General features: G+C 43.7%; 1 protein-coding gene and 1 long non-coding RNA gene across 17 annotated transcripts in view; one reads left to right on the forward strand and one right to left on the reverse strand.

Annotated features, from left to right (window-relative positions):
- Positions 1-746: 746 nt before the first annotated feature.
- On the reverse strand, positions 747-5,148 carry LOC126067844 (uncharacterized). Its single transcript, XR_007515468.1, has 3 exons — positions 1,972-5,148; positions 1,582-1,717; positions 747-1,169 (listed from the first exon to the last, which is right to left on the reverse strand). It is a non-coding gene; the product is annotated as an uncharacterized LOC126067844 (long non-coding RNA).
- Positions 5,149-5,558: 410 nt separating this feature from the next.
- Positions 5,559-19,859, forward strand: part of KIZ (kizuna centrosomal protein) — a 172,486-nt gene continuing 158,185 nt past the window's right edge. For 5 of the 16 annotated variants that reach the window (XM_049870115.1, XM_049870122.1, XM_049870125.1 and 2 more), the window contains exons 1-2: positions 5,561-5,759; positions 10,645-10,707. In XM_049870115.1, coding sequence (XP_049726072.1) covers positions 5,671-5,759; positions 10,645-10,707 — 152 coding nt within the window. In that variant the 5' untranslated portion in view covers positions 5,561-5,670. Of the gene's footprint in view, positions 5,760-10,644; positions 10,708-19,859 lie in introns of all 16 variants that reach the window. The other 11 variants (XM_049870111.1, XM_049870112.1, XM_049870119.1 and 8 more) reach the window with 5 other exon arrangements.

The following is a 19,859-nucleotide window of genomic DNA, read 5'->3' on the forward strand; positions in this document are numbered from 1 at the left end:
CTGACAAATCCCAAGATCAGCAGGCAATATGGCACACCGCAGCTCAAGTCCCAAGAACCAGAGGTCAAATGATGATGAGCTAGATGTAGGATCCAGAGAAAGCAAAAGCCAGCAAGCTTTGCCAGAATGCCCATATATATTGGATGCAGGCCACATCCCTGAAGAAACTCCCCTTATACATGATTAGCTGATCACAGGAGATCACATCATGGAGATGATTACATTATATCACAAAATGGAAGGCAACTACGTTATTATATAACCGCCAAACCACATCATTACATGACTGCTAAACCACTGAGAATCATGACCTAGCCAAGTTGGCACACAACCTTAACCACCATAGCACTCAATTGCTATTGTTTTAAATTAGCTATCTCAAACATCTTTAGGCAAAATATTCTTAGTAACCTCCGGTTCGCCCCCATGACCATCACCTTTCACCGAGGATGGCAGCTTACCTTCTAGTTCCTGACTCTCCACTTCTCAGTGGGACCTTCATCTCTAGATCAGCACAATAGCCACTACATGTGACAACTTCAGTTTAAATCTTAATTGATTTAAATGAAACTCAAAATTCAATTTCTTAATTGTGCTTGCCACATTCAATTGCTCAAGAGCCACATGTGGCTAGTGGCCATTGTATTGAACAGTAGGGAATAGAAATTTCCAACATTGCAAAAAGTTCCAATGGATAGAGCTGCCCTGAGTGGTTCTTCACTATAGTCTTGTCTTCATTACCTAGGGCTCTCTCCTCCTGTGTTGATCCCTAATCTCAGAGCTCTAGCCTTGCAGTCTCCTTACTACCTAGATAGTCACATAAATCCTCACTGAGAATTTTGTGGAAAGATGTTTTAATGCATCGGTATAATCTCTGCATGGAATATTTGCTTTAGTCGGGATAAGCAACGCCAGCTGAGGAAACATACAACCCCCAGATAAACACAACACAGATTTATTTCTTGCTCAAGTGAGAGTCCTGTGCTCCTTGCAGTCATTCAGTCTTGTTCCAGAGCCCCAGAGTTCTCCACTGGGTCCTCAGCAACTAGCAGGTCAACTAGTGAAGACTGGGGTGGAGGGTCAGGTTGTTTGGGGCCAGGACTGTAAGCAGCTGCATCACTTCTATTCACATCTCATTGGCCAAAATTTGGTCGTATAGTCCCACCTATCTGCTAGAAAGGATGAGAAATGTAGTCTGAGAGCCAAGGAGGAAAATTAATTAAACAGGGTGGTAAACACTTAGTGTTGTATCACAGCTTGGAGAAAAATGCATTCTACGTAAACGCATGCGAATACCCAGACAACGAACCACGTGTGTGTTAAAATCCCTTCGGGGTCTCACGGCATATATTCTACACATTTCATGAAAGAAAAATAAAATATACAGATATAGATATCTTCAGATGCCAAGTGGAGGTTAAGAGAGAAGGTCTTTGGGTTCAGAGCAGGCCAGCGTGTTAGTCCTGGTGCCACCACTAGCTTGTCAAGAACACATAAGCCGTGTGATCTTGGGCGGGTTGTTTAAAACTGTAATGCCTTCAAAGGACCGTTGTGGGGGTTAAACGGACGGTGAATGCTTACAACAGCGTAAATGTCCAACGGCGGGAGGCGGCAAATTACAGGTGACATCACAGCCTTTCCTCTGCCTTCCACATTTGATTCATCTCTATTTCCAAGCCAAGTTTTCCAACAGCATAGGATACAATGTCTAGTATTTCTGCACAGTAGTTGCAAAATAAAACACTTTCGCATGTTTAAAAATGTTTATATCCAAGCAATTATAGACTCATATGTATAGGATTTAATTTTTTTTAAAGTGCTAGCATTTTAAAATGTAAAATTCTAATTTTAACATATTTCCAAAACCAATGTTCCATTCATTGATTTGACTGTATCTCTGCTACCGAAATAGAAATTTCACGGGATTCACCTTAAGAGACACCTGACTACCGGGTTGAGATACTGGCTTACCTTGTTATTTGTTTCACGGGACCGTTACAAACGAAGAAAGCACCAGCTGCTGCCCCGTCTGTTCCGCCTCACAGGGACCCATGTCTGTCAGAGCAGAACTCCGCTCTACGGGGTTCTCAGTAGCTGATTCTTCAGTAGATGGCCAGGTCTTTCTTCCGAGGCTCCTCTGGGTGGACTCAAACTCCCAAGTCTTTGGTTAGTAGCAGAGCACATTAACTATTTGCGCTACCCAGGGACTCTCTCAGTTTTTAGGGACCCATATTTTGAACTACGTTCATTAACATTGCATAGAGTACCAGCTTTGTGACCTTGGCCCAGTCTCTTGCCTGCTCTGAACCTTTCTTCTTCGCTGTAAAACGAGGGAGTGAGGCTAGACTTCCTCTAATTTCCAGCTAAGACTTTATGTGACTTTTATAGGATATAGGAAGCTGGGATGATCTAAGACTTTCGATGACCACCAGCGCAAGTATAGCTAACAGCATAGTGGCTCATAGAAAAGCTCTGCTAAGATAAAAGGATTTAAGAACAACATCAAGAGAAGAATGCTCCGGTAAATTAAATATTCTAACCAAAGAATTCTGAATTTATTGAAAGTCTGTCACCATTTAAAACGCATAATTTTAGCATAAATAGTCTAGAAATACTTACTGAGTTTGCTACGTGCTGTTGTTAATAAAGGGGGCCCTGTATCTAGATTTGTCATATGTCACTAATGAATCACCTATAGAATGCAAACTATAATTATTTTGAATTATCTATTTGGTGTTTAATTATATTTAATTCTAGGCTCACCTAAATGGCCTAATAAAAATTTGGGATGCTAAATGATTGCGTAGTCTGCTTACTCCGGGCTATTTGCTGACAATAATTAGTTATATTAATTGGGGGATTTTTTTCCCCCTTTAACGAACTCATCTGAATAGGGGTGAACCTAAATAAAACATCCTAAAAACATAATGCATTTTGCCAGGGTTGTAGTAAAATGTTAGTTGGGCTAAAATTAATAAAATAAGCCTTTGTGCACTATCACCGAACCAATTTGGTATAATGATTTGGTATAGCATATGGCCATACCTTTCCACACAGGGCAAGGAGGCTCCAGGGCCAGGCTCACATGCCCCCTTTCTATAACACATTCGGAGCGCTCTAACATCCCCTGCTCAAACAGGCCCAAGCCTTTCCAAGGCTTTCAGAGACCTCTTTCCTGGGTCCTTCCTCCCGAGGTAACCTTTGCCATAGGCCTGAGGAGTGGCTAAGAGGAGGCTGAGTCAGGGCTGTGGCCAGAGTTGGGACTTGCGGCTGGGGGAGGGAGGGAAGCCCCTCACAGTGAAGCACTGAGTCTGGGGTGGGGGAAGGAAGGGGATGTAGTGGGGAAGGAGTCAGAGAACTAAATTTCAGTCTGGTTTTCCACGTTGTTAGGAAGGCATATTGGTCAAAGTAGCAAAGAGAACATAGTTTACTTACGGTTTGTTATCTTGGTTTATAACTTTTAGTATTTGGGCAGATGATAGCAGAGCGTCCATTGTATCCTTGCCCTGGACTTGCCAAATATGAGGGGAAGATTGAGTAACATTGTTATAATTTTACATTATTGACCTTTGAGAGTTCTGTATCTCTTACTAATCATCTCCTTACTGGTTTGTCACACCTTTCGTGTATATAAGTGAAATTAATGACTGTGAAAAGAAATCAAAAGTAGTGAAGAGCTCTGTAGTTTCTTTTGTCTGCTCTGTGGGCTTTGGAATATGGTTGTCATTCTTCAGTAAGCTGTTTTCCCATGGCGAGGATGATAAAAGTTGACACTATGTGCTGAGTCCTCTTACAAACACGTCACAAGCATTAACTACTTATGGCGGTGACACTGATGAGTCCTGCAGGAATGTTGTTAGCTGCAGGTTGAACGGTTGCCCCTGGCTGATTTTCGGAAGTGGATCACTAGGCCTTTCTTCCTAGTTTGTCTTATAACATCATAGCAACACACAAACCTCCACTGACTAGTGGTTGCTACATATGAGGTACGTTAACAGGTGTCTTAGTTGTGTAGTGCTGTTACAACAGAAATACCACAAGTGGATCTTTAAAACACAGAAGTTTATTCTCTCACAGTTTAGGAGGCTGGAAGTCTGAATTTAGGGTGCCAGCTCCAGGAGAAGGTTTTCTCTCTCTATCAGCTCTGGTGGAATGTCCTTGTCATCAATCTTCCCTGGTCTAAGAGCTTCTTAGCACAGGTGCCCAGGGCCTGAAGGACATGCTATTCTCCTGGCACTACTTTCTTAGTATGAGGTCCCCCTGTCTCTCTGCTCCCTTCTTTTATATCTCAAAAGAGATTGACTCAAGATAAGATCTAATCTTGTAGATTGAGTCCTGCCTCATTAACATGACTGCCTCTAACCTTTCCTCATTAACATCATAGAGGTAAGATTTACAACACACAAGAAAATTACATCAAATGACAAAAGGGTGGACAATCACGCAGTACTGGGGATCACGGCCTAGCCAAGTTGATACACATTTCTGGGGGACACAACTGCATCCATGACAGCCAGGAATGGAACCAGGGTCTTCTGCATTAAAAAAAGGAGAATTCTACCACTGAATTAGCACTGCAGTGACAGCCTCTCCATTTTACATATGAGGAGACCTGGGCTTCAGGACGGTTAGTGACTTGTACTAGGTGGCACAGCTGTTCAGTGGTAGGGGGGATTTGACCCTGCCGGGCAGTCTGGCTCTGGAATCCCCACACTTCAACTTTACAGGGTGTTTGGAGCACAGTCCATCTGAGCTATGTCTGCACAGACAATTAGTTACCAACTTCTCGCTCTCCACCATCTGTAACGTCACCTGCAGCACTAACCGGCCCTGGAGGACCTTCCCTGTAGCTCCTCATCCTTAGGGTCGGCACGGATTTTCAAGCACGAGATTCAGCAGACAGGGCTGAGCACAGTAAATATAGTATTTGGGGTTCTGTCTTTTTTGTGTTTTTGTTTTGCTTTTTAGTGCTGGTAGGAAAACAAGCATAGCACAGTGCCTGGAACTCAGTAAATCCTGGGAAGAAGGGAGGGAAAAAAGGCGGGAGGGAGAGAATGCACCTTATAAAATTGACACAGGTGAAGGGAAGGAGACCTCAGATTATGCTGAGAGAGGCCGGGTGACCCGACCCCTACGGTCTCCAGCCCTCTAGGCCCACCACGGCGCCCACCCCGCCCCCTCGCACGTGGAGGCCCCGCCCACCCGCGAGCCCCCGCCCCTCCCCGCCCCCTGCACGGTGCCCGCCACGCTCCTCTTCGGCGCCCCGCCCCGTAACGTCCACAGCCACCAGCCCCACCACGGCGCCCAGCCAGCCCCCTCGCAGGCGGAGGCCCCGCCCACCCACGAGGCCCCGCCCCGCCCCTGCACGGAGCCCGCCCCGCTCCTCTTCGGCGCCCCGCCCCGTAACGTCCACAGTCGCTGTCCCGCCCTGCAGGCCGCCGCCCCGCCCCTGCAGGCGCCGCCCCGCCCCCGCACGGCCGCCGCCCCGCCCCCGCACGGCCACCAACCCGCCCCTGCAGGCCGCCGCCCCGCCCCCGCACGGCCGCCGCCCCGCCCCTGCAGGCCGCCGCGTGGTGTGTTTACCCGCGGTGCATGGTGGGCCGTCGCCTGGGACGACCCGGGTCCTCCGGCCGCCCGTAGGCCGCGCGGAGGGAGCCCGGCGGAGGCAGCATGCGCCGTACCCCCGCGCCGGCCGCGCCCCTGGCGAGCCCCGACTACTACGAGAGGCTGGGCCGCCTCCAGCACGGGCTGCGGGACAGGTACGGCCAAGCAGGGGCGGCGGGACTCGGCCGGCCTGAGGGTGTGCTGCGTGGCCTGCACGCTGTGCCTTCCCTCTCGCCGCTCGCGGTGCCTGGGCTGGGTCGGCCGGGGGAGCCCCGGCTTTGGAGGGGGCGCTGGGGGAGGCAGACACCCAGCAGCCACCGCTGAGGCCCACCTGCCGTCGCTGAGGCCCGCCTGCCGCCGGTGAGGCCCGCCTGCCGCCGCTGAGGCCCGCCTGCCGCCGCTGAGGCCCGCCTGCCGCCGGTGAGGCCCGCCTGCCGCCGGTGAGGCCCGCCTGCCGCCGCTGAGGCCCGCCTGCCGCCGGTGAGGCCCGCCTGCCGCCGCTGAGGCCCGCCTGCCGCCGGTGAGGCCCGCCTGCCGCCGGTGAGGCCCGCCTGCCGCCGCTGAGGCCCGCCTGCCGCTGGAGGTGCGGTGGGCCGCGCCGCTGAACGTGCTCGGAATTGAGAGCGGGAGCTCTGCCTGCCCCTCTCGGTGGAACCCTGTGAACTTCTCTGGTCCCTTCCTCACGCCCCTCTCCCCCGTCTCTCCCTATTGTCATCCCACCTGACAGCTGCGCCGCCTCGATGGTGGCAGGCCCGGGCATGCAGGTGGGAGAGCCTGCGTGTGCTCACAAACGTAGGCCCTGCTTCCAGGGAGGAGGCCTTTCTGGGGACCGGGAGGTGGCCAGGTTCCAGGGAAGGGGTGAAATTTCCAGTGGGAGAAGCCCAGCTTCCAGAGGACTCACGATGCCGTTGATAATGACGTTAAAGACGAATCCCTGAAAACAGCTACATCTAAGGAGTACATAAAGGAAGAAAATTGTAAAGCAGTTTACTCTAAATAACCACGTAAAAGATAAGTTGTTGGAACTCTTATTTAGCTAGCAAGTTAATTGGAGTTGGAGATCTCATTATTTGGTAAGGAAGGAGATAGATTTTTGAATCTTTATAGACAAAATGCTTATTGAGTGTTAAAAGTTACAGAACAGTCATTTTGGTGAACAGTAGAGCTATGTGTGTGCCATTTCTAAAATGCCGATAGTTACCTGAAAAGTAGGTGGTTCTTCAAAAGAATTACAGTCATCTCCTGCTGGATTTATTTTTGTCAGATGTTTATAGGGCACCTGCAACAGGCCTCCTTAGCTGTCCTCATCATATTTTACTCTTTAATCCTTTCTGACTTGCTGTTTTCTCTCTGACAGATTGCCTCTTGCCTTCCCCAGGGGTCTCTTCATCTCCAACTTGTAGAAAATCATTCCTTCAGACTCTTCCTGCCCCAGGTGTCGCTCACCCCCATCCCCTATCTGATGCGATCTCTGCATGCTTACAGCACCCCAGCTTTAGTGACGGCTTAAGTGACTTGCTCTCTGCCTAGATGGAGAATTCCAAGAGGGCAGGAACCATATCTAGTTGGATGTTTAGTTCAGAATAGAATACCTGAGGAAGGAGGTGCTTGATAAATGTTTGTTGAATGAGTAGAAGAGATCCCAAAACCAGCTAGTTTCTAGGAATTATTATTGTCTTGTGGAACCCAGTAGACAGACACTGCCACTAAGTAATGACCATTTTCCAGCCAGCCAGGTAAAAGTGGGTAGTGTGACATTTCCAAAACAATATTAATTTTCTGTACCTGCTTGGTAATTAAAAGATAAGACATTGCTGTGTGCTGTAGTACACTTTAAGTGCTTTCTGGCTCAGCGTCTCTTCTGATAGAAGAACAGCTACCCCAGGCCTTTAGTTATCCCTGTAACTTAGCATGGAACTCTGGTGGTGTAGTGCTTAAGAGCTACGGCTGCCTGCAAAAAAGGTTGGCAGTTCGAATCCATCAGGCATTCCGTGGAAACCCTGTGGGGCAGTTCTGCGCTATCCTGTAGGGTCACTGTGAGTCAGAATCGACTCCACGGCAACGGTTTTTTTTTTTATAGCTTAGCCCAAGTCCTAATTTTAAAATATTACTGGTTTAAATGTCATTCTTTTTGAACAAAGTTAACCTTGAGTTATCATTTTTGCTGCCTGTGGTAGGAACACCTGGCTGTTTATAGTCCTTATGGTGTAATTATGTAATGATTATTACTTTATGTTTAATGCTTATTGGTTTAACTCTTAAGCAAGGTGAGGCTGATGAGATTATTTAAGGGATTTGAGTCAAACTTTATAGCCTATTCATGGTTGTGCAGTTGGAGGTTTGTTTTATTTTTAAGTCACTATAAGTCTGTTGCTGTGTATATTCATTTTTCGTTTTAAGGACTCATAACTAACTGATCAACACGTAGTTAACAACCATAGAGGTGAATCACTTTAGATACAGAGAAAACTGCAGTTGAAACATGGAAACCTGGGTTCTAGTCCATGAAAGTTGTATGACCGTGAGCAGGTTGCTTGCTTCCCTGAACCTTGGTTCTTCATAAATCAGAGGGCTTGACTAACGTGTAAAGTAAGGTCGCACAGATTTTCTCTTTTCTAGAAATAGGACTCAATGTAAAAAAAAAAAAAAAAGGGGGGGTTGAAAGTTGCAGGTTTGAAAAGCAAAAAAAAGAACATCATTGTATCACGTTTGTGTTTCAATGTACTTTTTTTTTTTTTTTAAACCAACCCAGGGACCACCTGTTAAAAATCCCTTGTTGTGGAGTCGATTCTGACTCATAGCTACCCTACAGGCCAAAATAGAATGTCCCAAAGGGTTTCCAAGGCTATAAACCTTTGCGGAAGCAGACTGCCACGTCTTTCTCCCAAGGAGCAGCTGGTGGGTTCAAACTCCTTACCTTTTGGTTAGCAGCTGAGCGCTTGATCATTGCGACATCAGAGCTTCTCACACAGGGACCCTTAACTCCAGTCATTCAAAAACTGCAACCCTGGGTAGTCACAGCTGCTTTCTCAATCCAGAAATTTCCAGGCTGGTAGCACAGTGGTTAAGAGCTCGGCAGCTCGTCAAAAGATTGGCAGTTCGAATCCACCAGCTGCTCCTTGGAAACCCTGTGGGACAGTTCTCTTCTGCCCTATGGGGTTGCTGTGGGCAGCAGGTTTGATTTGGGGCATAAAAGACAACTTACCTTTTATTAGCCCTTTTAGAGGTGGGTCGTTGCAGTGTTAGCTGGTCCAGTGACCAGGGCATTCCCTTTTCAACTGGAACATCTCTAGCCCAGTTTGCCTTAGCTATAATCACAGATAGATATAATTTTGTATTCTACTTTTTTCTTTATATATACAGTGTTTTCCCTGCATTGTCTTGAAAGTCGATAAATTGAATCTAAAAGAGCCTAATGCAGTGACTTGTTACAGTGTGTATAGTGCCACAAGCATGGTAGAAACATATAAGTGGAATTGATTCTTACAATTATATAAAACCATCCCTTTAAAAGGCCCATTAACCAGCCCCAGTGTTTTCAATGCCAGCATTGATTCAGAGAGAGATAACATAATAGTGCAGAAATAATTGATGCTGTGGTATTAGTTGAGTAAAGCTGAAGATAGTGTAGTGGAGAGTTGTGGTATCAAGATAAAAATAGAATGACAGGTGACTTAAAAGAGAAAACTAAGCCAGGTGGCTTTTGGACACCACCCCCACACCCTCCCACCCCCCATGTAAAAGCCTCAAAAAGTCCAGGTGAGGGGTGCAGGTGACTGATACCATGGCACTTGGGGAGGTATCCCAGGGCTGGGGGTTTTTAAGATACTGAAACAAAGATTTGTTGTATAGGAATTTCAAGGTTATCTTTCCACTAAGCCTTTCTCTGGCTTTTTATTGGAATAAATACTGGGTTTTAAGGCTTAAATGTAAAACAGACATGAAGTATTTAAAGTGCCCTGGTGGTACACAGTGGTTAAAGGGTTGGCGGTTGGAAACCACCAGTGGCCCCTTGGGAGGAAGATGTGGCAGTCTGCTTCCGTACAGGTTTACAGCCTAGGAAACCCTGTGGGGTTGCTAGGAGTCGGAGGAGACTCAAGTGTCAGTGGGTTTTTGGTTGGGTGAAGGATTTAGCTCACATCATGGAATTGAGGCTGGTACTTGGTGGTAGTTGAAAGAGCCTGTTGGGGTTTGGTCTCCTAAGGACTCTTTCTGGGACTGCGATGGCATCTTGTTCGGCAGTTTTACTCCACTTCCTGTCCCCTTGGCTTTGGCTGCTGCCTCCTCCTTTACCGACCAGTTTGTCTGACCTCTTGCCTAGGTTGAATACAGGGTAAAACAGTTTACTCCTCTAGCTTACTGCCAGGCCTCACCTAAACATCACAGACAGTTAAATCTTTACTGGTAGTACCTTCTGGGAAACAGCAGTCAGTGACAAATAATGGTAACGTTACAAAGTTATAGAAAGAAAGCCCCCAATTCAAAGTAATAGTGTTAGTCTTTATTAAATGTGAGACCGACTCTGCTTTTCAGAGATATTTTCCTAACTTAGTTACTTGGCTCTGCTAGGGCTTGTCTGGTTGGGAGCAGAGCAAGCTACCAATCTGAAGGCAGTGCTCCCACAAATCTACCTTGGATTATAGATTGACCTCCTCCCCTCCCCCTGGTGTCAGCTGCCTGAGGGCAGGGGCCGTGGCTGACTTGTTCACAGTAGTCTTCCGGCCGGTCGCAGGCTCTGGAAAAATATTTACTGAATGAATGAATGAGCTTGTTTCCTACCCCTTTCCTACTGTATTTCCCTATTTGCTTTGAGAGTCTAGTTCTTTTTGCCTCACGTCAGTGTCTTTTTTGCTTCCTAGACATTCCTGGTGACTGTCAGATGTTTGTGTGGGTTGAGCTTCAAACACAGCTGGTGTTTTCTGCTGCTTAGAGAGGCCGGGGAAGCACTTTGCCAAAGGCATGATTTTCGAAGATCATGTTCTAAATCTGGCTGCCTTTAACTTACGAATATAATTATAAAATTTTTCTTTCTGTATTTAGTGAAAAGAAGAGATTGGACTTGGAAAGGAAACTTTATGAATACAGTCAGTCTGATACATGCAGGTAAGAAATGACAGTGGTGACAGTTTTGAAGCCAATTTGCATATGCTAATCAATAAAATTTAGTCTTATGTTATGAGGAGCCTGGGCAGCATAAGAGGTTTTCGATCAGCTGCTAACCTAAATGTTGGTGGTTTGAATCCACCTAGCGATTCTGCAGAAGAAGGGCCTGGTGAATGGCTTCCGTAAAGACCACAGCCAAGAAAACCCTATAAAACCGTGCTACTCTGCAACACATGGGGTTGCCATGAGCCGGTTTCAACTTGATGGCACCAGATTAATTTATGTTATTAATACCATAATTGGAGTACTTTTCCCATTCTCTTATTTCTTTATTTTTTATTGTGATTTAGGAAAAAGTTTACATACGACATTAATTTCTCATTAAACATTTAGTACACAAAATGTTTTGTGACATTGCTTCCCAGACCCGGGATGTGCCAACACTCTTCCCTTCTCCACCCCAGGTTGCCTTTTTTTGTTTGTACAGTTTTCCTGTCCCGTCCTGCCTTCTCGTCTTTGCTTTTGGGCTGGTGTGCCCATTATCTCACATACATGATTGAACTATGAAGCACGTTCCCCACGTGTGTTACTGTTAGCCGTATAGACCTGTCTAATCTTTGGCTGGAGGGTGAACCTCAGGAGTGACTTCAGTACTGAGTTAAAAGGGTGTCCAGGCATCGTACTGTTTGGGGTTTCTGCGGTCTCTATCAGACCAGCAAGCCTGGTCTTTGTGTGTGTGTGAATTTTAATTTTGTTCTACGTATTTTTCCAGCTCTGTCTGGGACCCTGCATTGTGATCCCTGCCAGAGCAGTCAGTGGTGGTAACCAGGCACCATCTAGTTGCTCTGGACTTAGCCTGGTGGATGGCCGCTCTCAGGCTTTTAAGTCTTCAGTTGCTACTCACCACAGTTGGGTGTAGAATATTTTCTTTACAGACTGTGTTATGCCGTTTGAGCTAGATGTCTCCTGAGATCACGGTCCCTAGCCCTTAGCCCAGGAGCTTAGTCTCTCAAGGAGTTTGATTGTGTCTGTGAAGCTTCTATGACTTTGCCGTGGTTGAGTTTTGCTGACTTCCCCCAGTATTCTTACCTTTCACCCAACCATTCTCTTAATTCTTATCTATAATAATTTGATATAAATACTATAGCTTAATACAAAGTAAAAATTAATACAAGATGAAAATTATTTTCATTATTTGTTATTTGTGTTATTTCAGAGCTCTGTTTTGCGTAAATACCTTGAGAGTAAGGTGGTTATAGTGTTTTTTATATTTTTGGCCACAGTGTAAACACACTGAGCTTATGTAATCATTAATGTGTAATTCCCAAAGTTAATCTTTCAACAAACTGCTGTAAGCAGGGTTTCCTGGTGTCTTATTTGTTCATATATGAGAATGACTGTTAAAATTATTATGAGCAATGGATTAACATATATGTCATCCTCTTTAGGCTACTTACTCTAAATTAAAAGCAAACCTTTAATATTTTTAATTCTATTTTATGTCAGCCTGTACTTTATTCCTAACCCAAATATATGGTGTTACTTCCAATATTATTCATATGAAAAGTTTCTGGCCATGATGGCATTGAATTTATGATTTATCCATGTCACAGTATGACTGAGAAATACAAACATTTCATCCAGAAGAGAGAGGCCAAGAATTTTTAATACCAAATCAACCATTCAAAACCTAAACGCAACCCTGTTGCTGTCGAGTCGATTCCAATTCATAGTGACCCTATAAAAAAAAAAATATATATATATATATTTTTTTTTTCTATAGGACAGAGTAGAACTGCCCCATAGGAATTCCAAGGAGTGGCTGGTTTGAACTGCTGATCTTTTGGTTAGCAGGCAAGCGCTTAACTACTGTACCACCAGAGCTCTAAATCAACCATTAGGCCCACTTATTTTCTCATCCTCAAAATTATCCTTTGATTTTAAAATATAGCGTACTTCCAAAGTTACCAGTGAGGGGAGACCACGATCTGTCATTAGCAGCTCTAGAAGAGACAAGGGGAGACTGCCATCTGTCATTAGCAGCTCTAGAAGAGACAAGGAGAGACCGCCATCCGTCATTAGCAGCTCTAGAAGAGACAAGGGGAGACCGCCATCTGTCATTAGCAGCTCTAGAAGAGACAAGCACTGTCCAGGGAATGGTGGATGCTGTGGCCTCAGGAGTGGGCCCAAGTTGGAGGGGATCCATGCAGCTATGGTTTTTCTAGCTCATGGCTAGAGGGGTAGAAGATGGGGGGGTAGGCTTTTCATGCAGCTTATTCTTGGGTGCGTTCTACTATAATGATGGAGTGGAGGTGTGAGAGAAGAAAGGAACCTTCAGCCCCTCCCCCCGAGCTGTCAGTTTGCTGAGTTCTTCTCTTTCAGCCTCTTCTTGTTTTCTGGAAGACAGGATTGATTTGCCAAAAATATGCTTTCTTAGGCTACCCATAGGATAAGATTTAAATACCTAACATGTCTGCCCCAGCGTGGTCCCCCACACCTCCCACAAGGCAGAGTCTGTGACAAAGGCTTGTGTGAGGTAGTTTACTGTAGGAAGTGGTCTCAAAAAAATGAAACAGGAGCTGGTCACAGCTGTGGGCACCTGGAGCTCGATCCCACCAAGACCTTCAGGGGACATGTAGACTGCCCCTCTGCTCCTCAGAAGTGTCCATCCAGAGCCAGAGGGGAGGAAGAGGGGTTATTTACCTCCTGGTTCTGACCCCTCTTGGTAAGAGTGGCCCCAGGAGGCGTTAACTCCTCCTCCCAGCAAAGCTCTCCGTGCTATGAACTCAGAAAAGCAGACTTGGGAAAGCAAGATACCAGGTGCAGCTGGGGCAAGGTGCTGTCAGGTTGTTGCAGCAGTGGCCGGTAGGAAAAAACGGTGAGCCAGGAAGATGTGAGGAGGGCACCAGAGGGGTTACTACACTCTCCACTGTCTGCTTCCTGTTTATTTATCATTATCTCTTGCCTGACTGCTGCTAAAATGCTGTACTAGTTTTTAAGTATGACAAGCTTTTAGAGCAGTGCAGTGTTTATGCGTGTGGGCTCTGTGGCCAGGTGCCTATAAAGTATGAATATAATTATCTGAGCCTCACCAGCTCTTAGTTATGTGGTCCCGGGAGAGTTATTTCAACATTCTGTGCCTCCATTTCTTTTTTTTTTTTTTTTAATAATAACTTTTATTAAGCTTCAAGTGAACGTTTACAAATCCAATCAGTCTGTCACATATAAGTTTACATACATCTCACTCCCTACTCCCACTTACTCTCCCCGTCTTGAGTCAGCCCTTTCAGTCTCTCCTTTCTTGACAATTTTGCCGGCTTCCCTCTCTCTCTATCCTCCCATCCCCCCTCCAGACAAGAGTTGCCAACACAATCTCAAGTGTACACCTGATATAATTAGCTCACTCTTCATCAGCGTCTCTCTCCCACCCGCTGACCAGTCCCTTTCATGTCTGATGAGTTGTCTTCAGGGATGGTTCCTGTCCTGTGTCAACAGAAGGTCTGGAGAGCATGACCGCCGGGATTCCTCCAGTCTCAGTCAGACCATTAAGTTTGGTCTTCTTATGAGAATTTGGGGTCTGCATCCCACTGCTCTCCTGCTCCCTCAGGGGTCCTCTGCTGAGCTCCCTGTCAGGGCAGTCATCGATTGTGGCCGGGCACCAACTAGTTCTTCTGGTCTCAGGATGATGTAGGTCTCTGGTTCATGTGGCCCTTTCTGTCTCTTGGGCTCTTAGTTGTCATGTGGGCTTGGTGTTCTTCATTTTCCTTTGCTCCAGGTGGGTTGAGACCAATTGCTGCATCTTAGATGGCTGCTTGTTAGCATTTAAGACCCCAGACGCCACATTTCAAAGTGGGATGCAGAATGATTTCATAATAGAATTATTTTGCCAATTGACTTAGAAGTCCCCGCAAACCATGTTCCCCAGACCCCCGCGCTTGCTCCGCTGAGCTTTGAAGCATTCATTTTATCCCGGAAACTTCTTTGCTTTTGGTCCAGTTCAATTGAGCTGACCTTCCATGTATTGAGTGTTGTCTTTCCCTTCACCTAAAGCAGTTCTTATCTACTGATTAATCAATAAAAAAACCCTCTCCCACCCTCCCTCCCTCCCCCCCTCGTAACCACAAAAGTATGTGTTCTTCTCAGGTTTACTATTTCTCAAGATCTTATAATAGTGGTCTTATACAATATTTGTCCTTTTGCCTCTGACTCATTTCGCTCAGCATAATGCCTTCCAGGTTCCTCCATGTTATGAAATGTTTCAGAGATTCGTCACTGTTCTTTATCGATGCGTAGTATTCCATTGTGTGAATATACCATAATTTATTTACCCATTCATCCGTTGATGGACACCTTGGTTGCTTCCAACTTTTTGCTATTGTAAACAGAGCTGCAATAAACATGGGTGTGCATATATCTGTTTGTATGAAGGCTCTTGTATCTCTAGGGTATATTCCGAGGAGTGGGATTTCTGGGTTGTATGGTAGTTCTATTTCTAACTGTTTAAGATAACGCCAGATAGATTTCCAAAGTGGTTGTACCATTTTACATTCCCACCAGCAGTGTATGAGAGTTCCAATCTCTCCGCAGCCTCTCCAACATTTATTATTTTGTGTTTTTTGGATTAATGCCAGCCTTGCTGGTGTGAGATGGAATCTCATCGTAGTTTTAATTTGCATTTCTCTAATGGCTAATGATCGAGAGCATTTTCTCATGTATCTGTTGGCTGCCTGAATATCTTCTTTAGAGAAATGTGTGTTCATATCCTTTGCCCACTTCTTGATTGGGTTGTTTGTCTTTTTGTGGTTGAGTTTTGACAGAATCATGTAGATTTTAGAGATCAGGCGCTGGTCGGAGATGTCATAGCTGAAAATTCTTTCCCAATCTGTAGGTGGTCTTTTTACTCTTTTGGTGAAGTCTTTAGATGAGCATAGGTGTTTGATTTTTAGGAGCTCCCAGTTATCGGGTTTCTCTTCATCATTTTTGGTAATGTTTTGTATTCTGTTTATACCTTGTATTAGGGCTCCTAGGGTTGTCCCAATTTTTTCTTCCATGATCTTTATCGTTTTAGTCTTTATGTTTAGGTCTTTGATCCACTTGGAGTTAGTTTTTGTGCATGGTGTGAGGTATGGGTCCTGTTTCATTTTTTTGCAAATGGATATCCAGTTATGCCAGCACCATTTGTTAAAAAGGCTGTCTTTTCCCCAGTTAATTGACACTGGTCCTTTGTCAAATATCAGCTGCTCATACGTGGATGGATCTATGTCTGGGTTCTCAATTCTGTTCCATTGGTCTATGTGTCTGTTGTTGTACCAATACCAGGCTGTTTTGACTACTGTGGCTGTATAATAGGTTCTGAAGTCAGGTAAGGTGAGGCCTCCCACTTTCTTCTTCTTTTTCAGTAGTGCTTTGCTTATCCGGGGCTTCTTTCCCTTCCATATGAAATTGGTGATTTGTTTCTCTATCCCCTTAAAATATGACATTGGAATTTGGATCGGAAGTGCGTTAAATGTATAGATGGCTTTTGGTAGAATAGACATTTTTACTATGTTAAGTCTTCCTATCCATGAGCAAGGTATGTTTTTCCACTTAAGTATGTCCTTTTGAATTTCTTGTAGTAGAGCTTTGTAGTTTTCTTTGTATAGGTCTTTTACATCCTTGGTAAGATTTATTCCTAAGTATCTTATCTTCTTGGGGGCTACCGTGAATGGTATTGATTTGGTTATTTCCTCTTCGGTGTTCTTTTTGTTGATGTAGAGGAATCCAAGTGATTTTTGTATGTTTATTTTATAACCTGAGACTCTGCCAAACTCTTCGATTAGTTTCAGTAGTTTTCTGGAGGATTCCTTAGGGTTTTCTGTGTATATAATCATGTCATCTGCAAATAGTGATAACTTTACTTCTTCCTTGCCAATCCGGATACCTTTTATTTCTTTGTCTAGCCTGATTGCCCTGGCTAAGACTTCCAACACGATGTTGAATAAGAGCGGTGATAAAGGGCATCCTTGTCTGGTTCCCGTTCTCAAGGGAAATGCTTTCAGGTTCTCTCCATTTAGAGTGATATTGGCTGTTGGCTTTGCATAGATGCCCTTTATTATGTTGAGGAATTTTCCTTCAATTCCTATTTTGGTAAGAGTTTTTATCATAAATGGGTGTTGGACTTTGTCAAATGCCTTTTCTGCATCAATTGATAAGATCATGTGGTTTTTGTCTTTTGTTTTATTTATGTGATGGATTACATTAATGGTTTTTCTGATATTAAACCAGCCTTGCATACCTGGTAGAAATCCCACTTGATCAGGGTGAATTATTTTTTTGATGTGTTGTTGGATTCTATTGGCTAGAATTTTGTTGAGGATTTTTGCATCAATGTTCATGAGGGATATAGGTCTATAATTTTCTTTTTTTGTAATGTCTTTACCTGGTTTTGGTATCAGGGAGATGGTGGCTTCATAGAATGAGTTGGGTAGTATTCCGTCATTTTCTATGCTTTGGAATACCTTTAGTAGTAGTGGTGTTAACTCTTCTCTGAAAATTTGGTAGAACTCTGCAGTGAAGCCGTCCGGGCCAGGACTTTTTTTTGTTGGGAGTTTTTTGATTACCGTTTCAATCTCTTTTTTTGTTATGGGTCTATTTAGTTGTTCTGCTTCTGAATGTGTTAGTTTAGGTAGGTAGTGTTTTTCAAGGAATTCATCCATTTCTTCTAGGTTTTCAAATTTGTTAGAGTACAATTTTTCATAATAATCTGAAATGATTCTTTTAATTTCATTTGGTTCTGTTGTGATGTGGTCCTTCTCATTTCTTATTCGGGTTATTTGTTTCCTTTCCTGTATTTCTTTAGTCAGTCTAGCCAATGGTTTATCAATTTTGTTAATTTTTTCAAAGAACCAGCTTTTGGCTTTGTTAATTCTTTCAATTGTTTTTCTGTTCTCTAATTCATTTAGTTCAGCTCTAATTTTTATTATTTGTTTTCTTCTGGTGCCTGATGGATTCTTTTGTTGCTCACTTTCTATTTGTTCAAGTTGTAGGGACAGTTCTCTGATTTTGGCTCTTTCCTCTTTTTGTATGTGTGCATTTATTGATATAAATTCACCTCTGAGCACTGCTTTTGCTGTGTCCCAGAGGTTTTGATAGGAAGTATTTTCATTCTCGTTGCTTTCTATGAATTTCCTTATTCCCTCCTTGATGTCTTCTATAACCCAGTCTTTTTTCAGGAGGGTATTGTTCATTTTCCAAGTATTTGATTTCTTTTCCCTCGTTCTTCTGTTATTGATCTCTAGTTTTATTGCCTTGTGGTCTGAGAAGATGCTTTGTAATATTTCGATGTTTTGGACTCTGCAAAGGTTTGTTTTATGACCTAATATGTGGTCTATTCTAGAGAATGTTCCATGTGCGCTAGAAAAAAAAGTATATTTTGCAGCAGTTGGGTGGAGAGTTCTGTATAAGTCAATGAGGTCAAGTTGGTTGATTGTTGTAATTAGATCTTCCGTGTCTCTGTTGAGCTTCTTACTGGATGTCCTGTCCTTCTCCGAAAGGGGTGTGTTGAAGTCTCCTACTATAATTGTGGAGGTATCTATCTCGCTTTTCAGTTCTGTTAAAATTTGATTTATATATCTTGCAGCCCTGTCATTGGGTGCGTAAATATTTAATATGGTTATGTCTTCCTGATCAATTGTCCCTTTTATCATTATATAGTGTCCTTCTTTATCCTTTGTGGTGGATTTAAGTCTAAAGTCTATTTTGTCAGAAATTAATATTGCTACTCCTCTTCTTTTTTGCTTATTGTTTGCTTGATATACTTTTTTCCATCCTTTGAGTTTTAGTTTGTTTGTGTCTCTAAGTCTAAGGTGTGTCTCTTGTAGGCAGCATATAGATGGATCGTGTTTCTTTATCCAGTCTGTGACTCTCTGTCTCTTTATTGGTGCATTTAGTCCATTTACATTCAGGGTAATTATAGATAAATAAGTTTTTAGTGCTGTCATTTTGATGCCTTTTTATGTGTGTTGTTGACAATTTCATTTTTCCACATACTTTTTTGTGCTGAGGCGTTTTTCTTAGTAAATTGTGAGATCCTCACTTTCATAGTGTTTGACTTTATGTTAGTTGAGTCGTTACGTTTTTCTTGGTTTTTGTCTTGAGTTATAGAGTTGTTATACCTTTTTGTGGTTACCTCATTATATACCCCTATTTTTCTAAGTAAAAACCTAACTTGTATTGTTCTATATCGCCTTGTATCACTCTCCATATGGCAGTTCAATGCCTCCTGTATTTAGTCCCTCTTTTTGATTATTGTGATCTTTTACCTATTGACTTCCATGATTCCCTATTATGTGTATTTTTTTTTAATTAATCTTAATTTGTTTGTTTTTGTGATTTCCCTATTTGAGTTGATATCAGGACGTTCTGTTTTGTGACCTTGTGTTGTGCTGATATCTGATATTATTGGTTCTCTGACCAAACAATATCCTTTAGTATTTCTTGTAGCTTTGGTTTGGTTTTTGCAAATTCTCTAAACTTGTGTTTGTCTGTAAATATCTTAATTTCGCCTTCATATTTCAGAGAGAGTTTTGCTGGATATATGATCCTTGGTTGGCAGTTTTTCTCCTTCAGTGTTCTGTATATGTCGTCCCATTCCCTTCTTGCCTGCATGGTTTCTGCTGAGTAGTCAGAACATATTCTTATTGATTCTCCCTTGAAGGAAACCTTTCTTTTCTCCCTGGCTGCTTTTAAAATTTTCTGTTTATCTTTGGTTTTGGTGAGTTTGATGATAATATGTCTTGGTGTTTTTCTTTTTGGATCAATCTTAAATGGGGTGCGATGAGCATCTTGGATAGATATCCTTTCGTCTTTCATGATGTCAGGGAAGTTTTCTGTCAGAAGTTCTTCAACTATTTTCTCTGTGTTTTCTGTCCCCCCTCCCTGTTCTGGGACTCCAATCACCCGCAGGTTATCCTTCTTGATAGAGTCCCACATAATTCTTAGGGTTTCTTCATTTTTTTTAATTCTTTTATCTGATTTTTTTTCAGCTATGTTGGTGTTGATTCCCTGGTCCTCCAGATGTCCCAGTCTGCATTCTAATTGCTCGAGTCTGCTCCTCTGACTTCCTAGTGTGTTGTCTAATTCTGTTATTTTATTGTTAATCTTTTGGATTTCTA

Source organism: Elephas maximus, chromosome 25 (genome assembly GCF_024166365.1).
Source record: "Elephas maximus indicus isolate mEleMax1 chromosome 25, mEleMax1 primary haplotype, whole genome shotgun sequence".
NCBI classification, from domain to species: Eukaryota; Metazoa; Chordata; class Mammalia; order Proboscidea; family Elephantidae; genus Elephas; species Elephas maximus.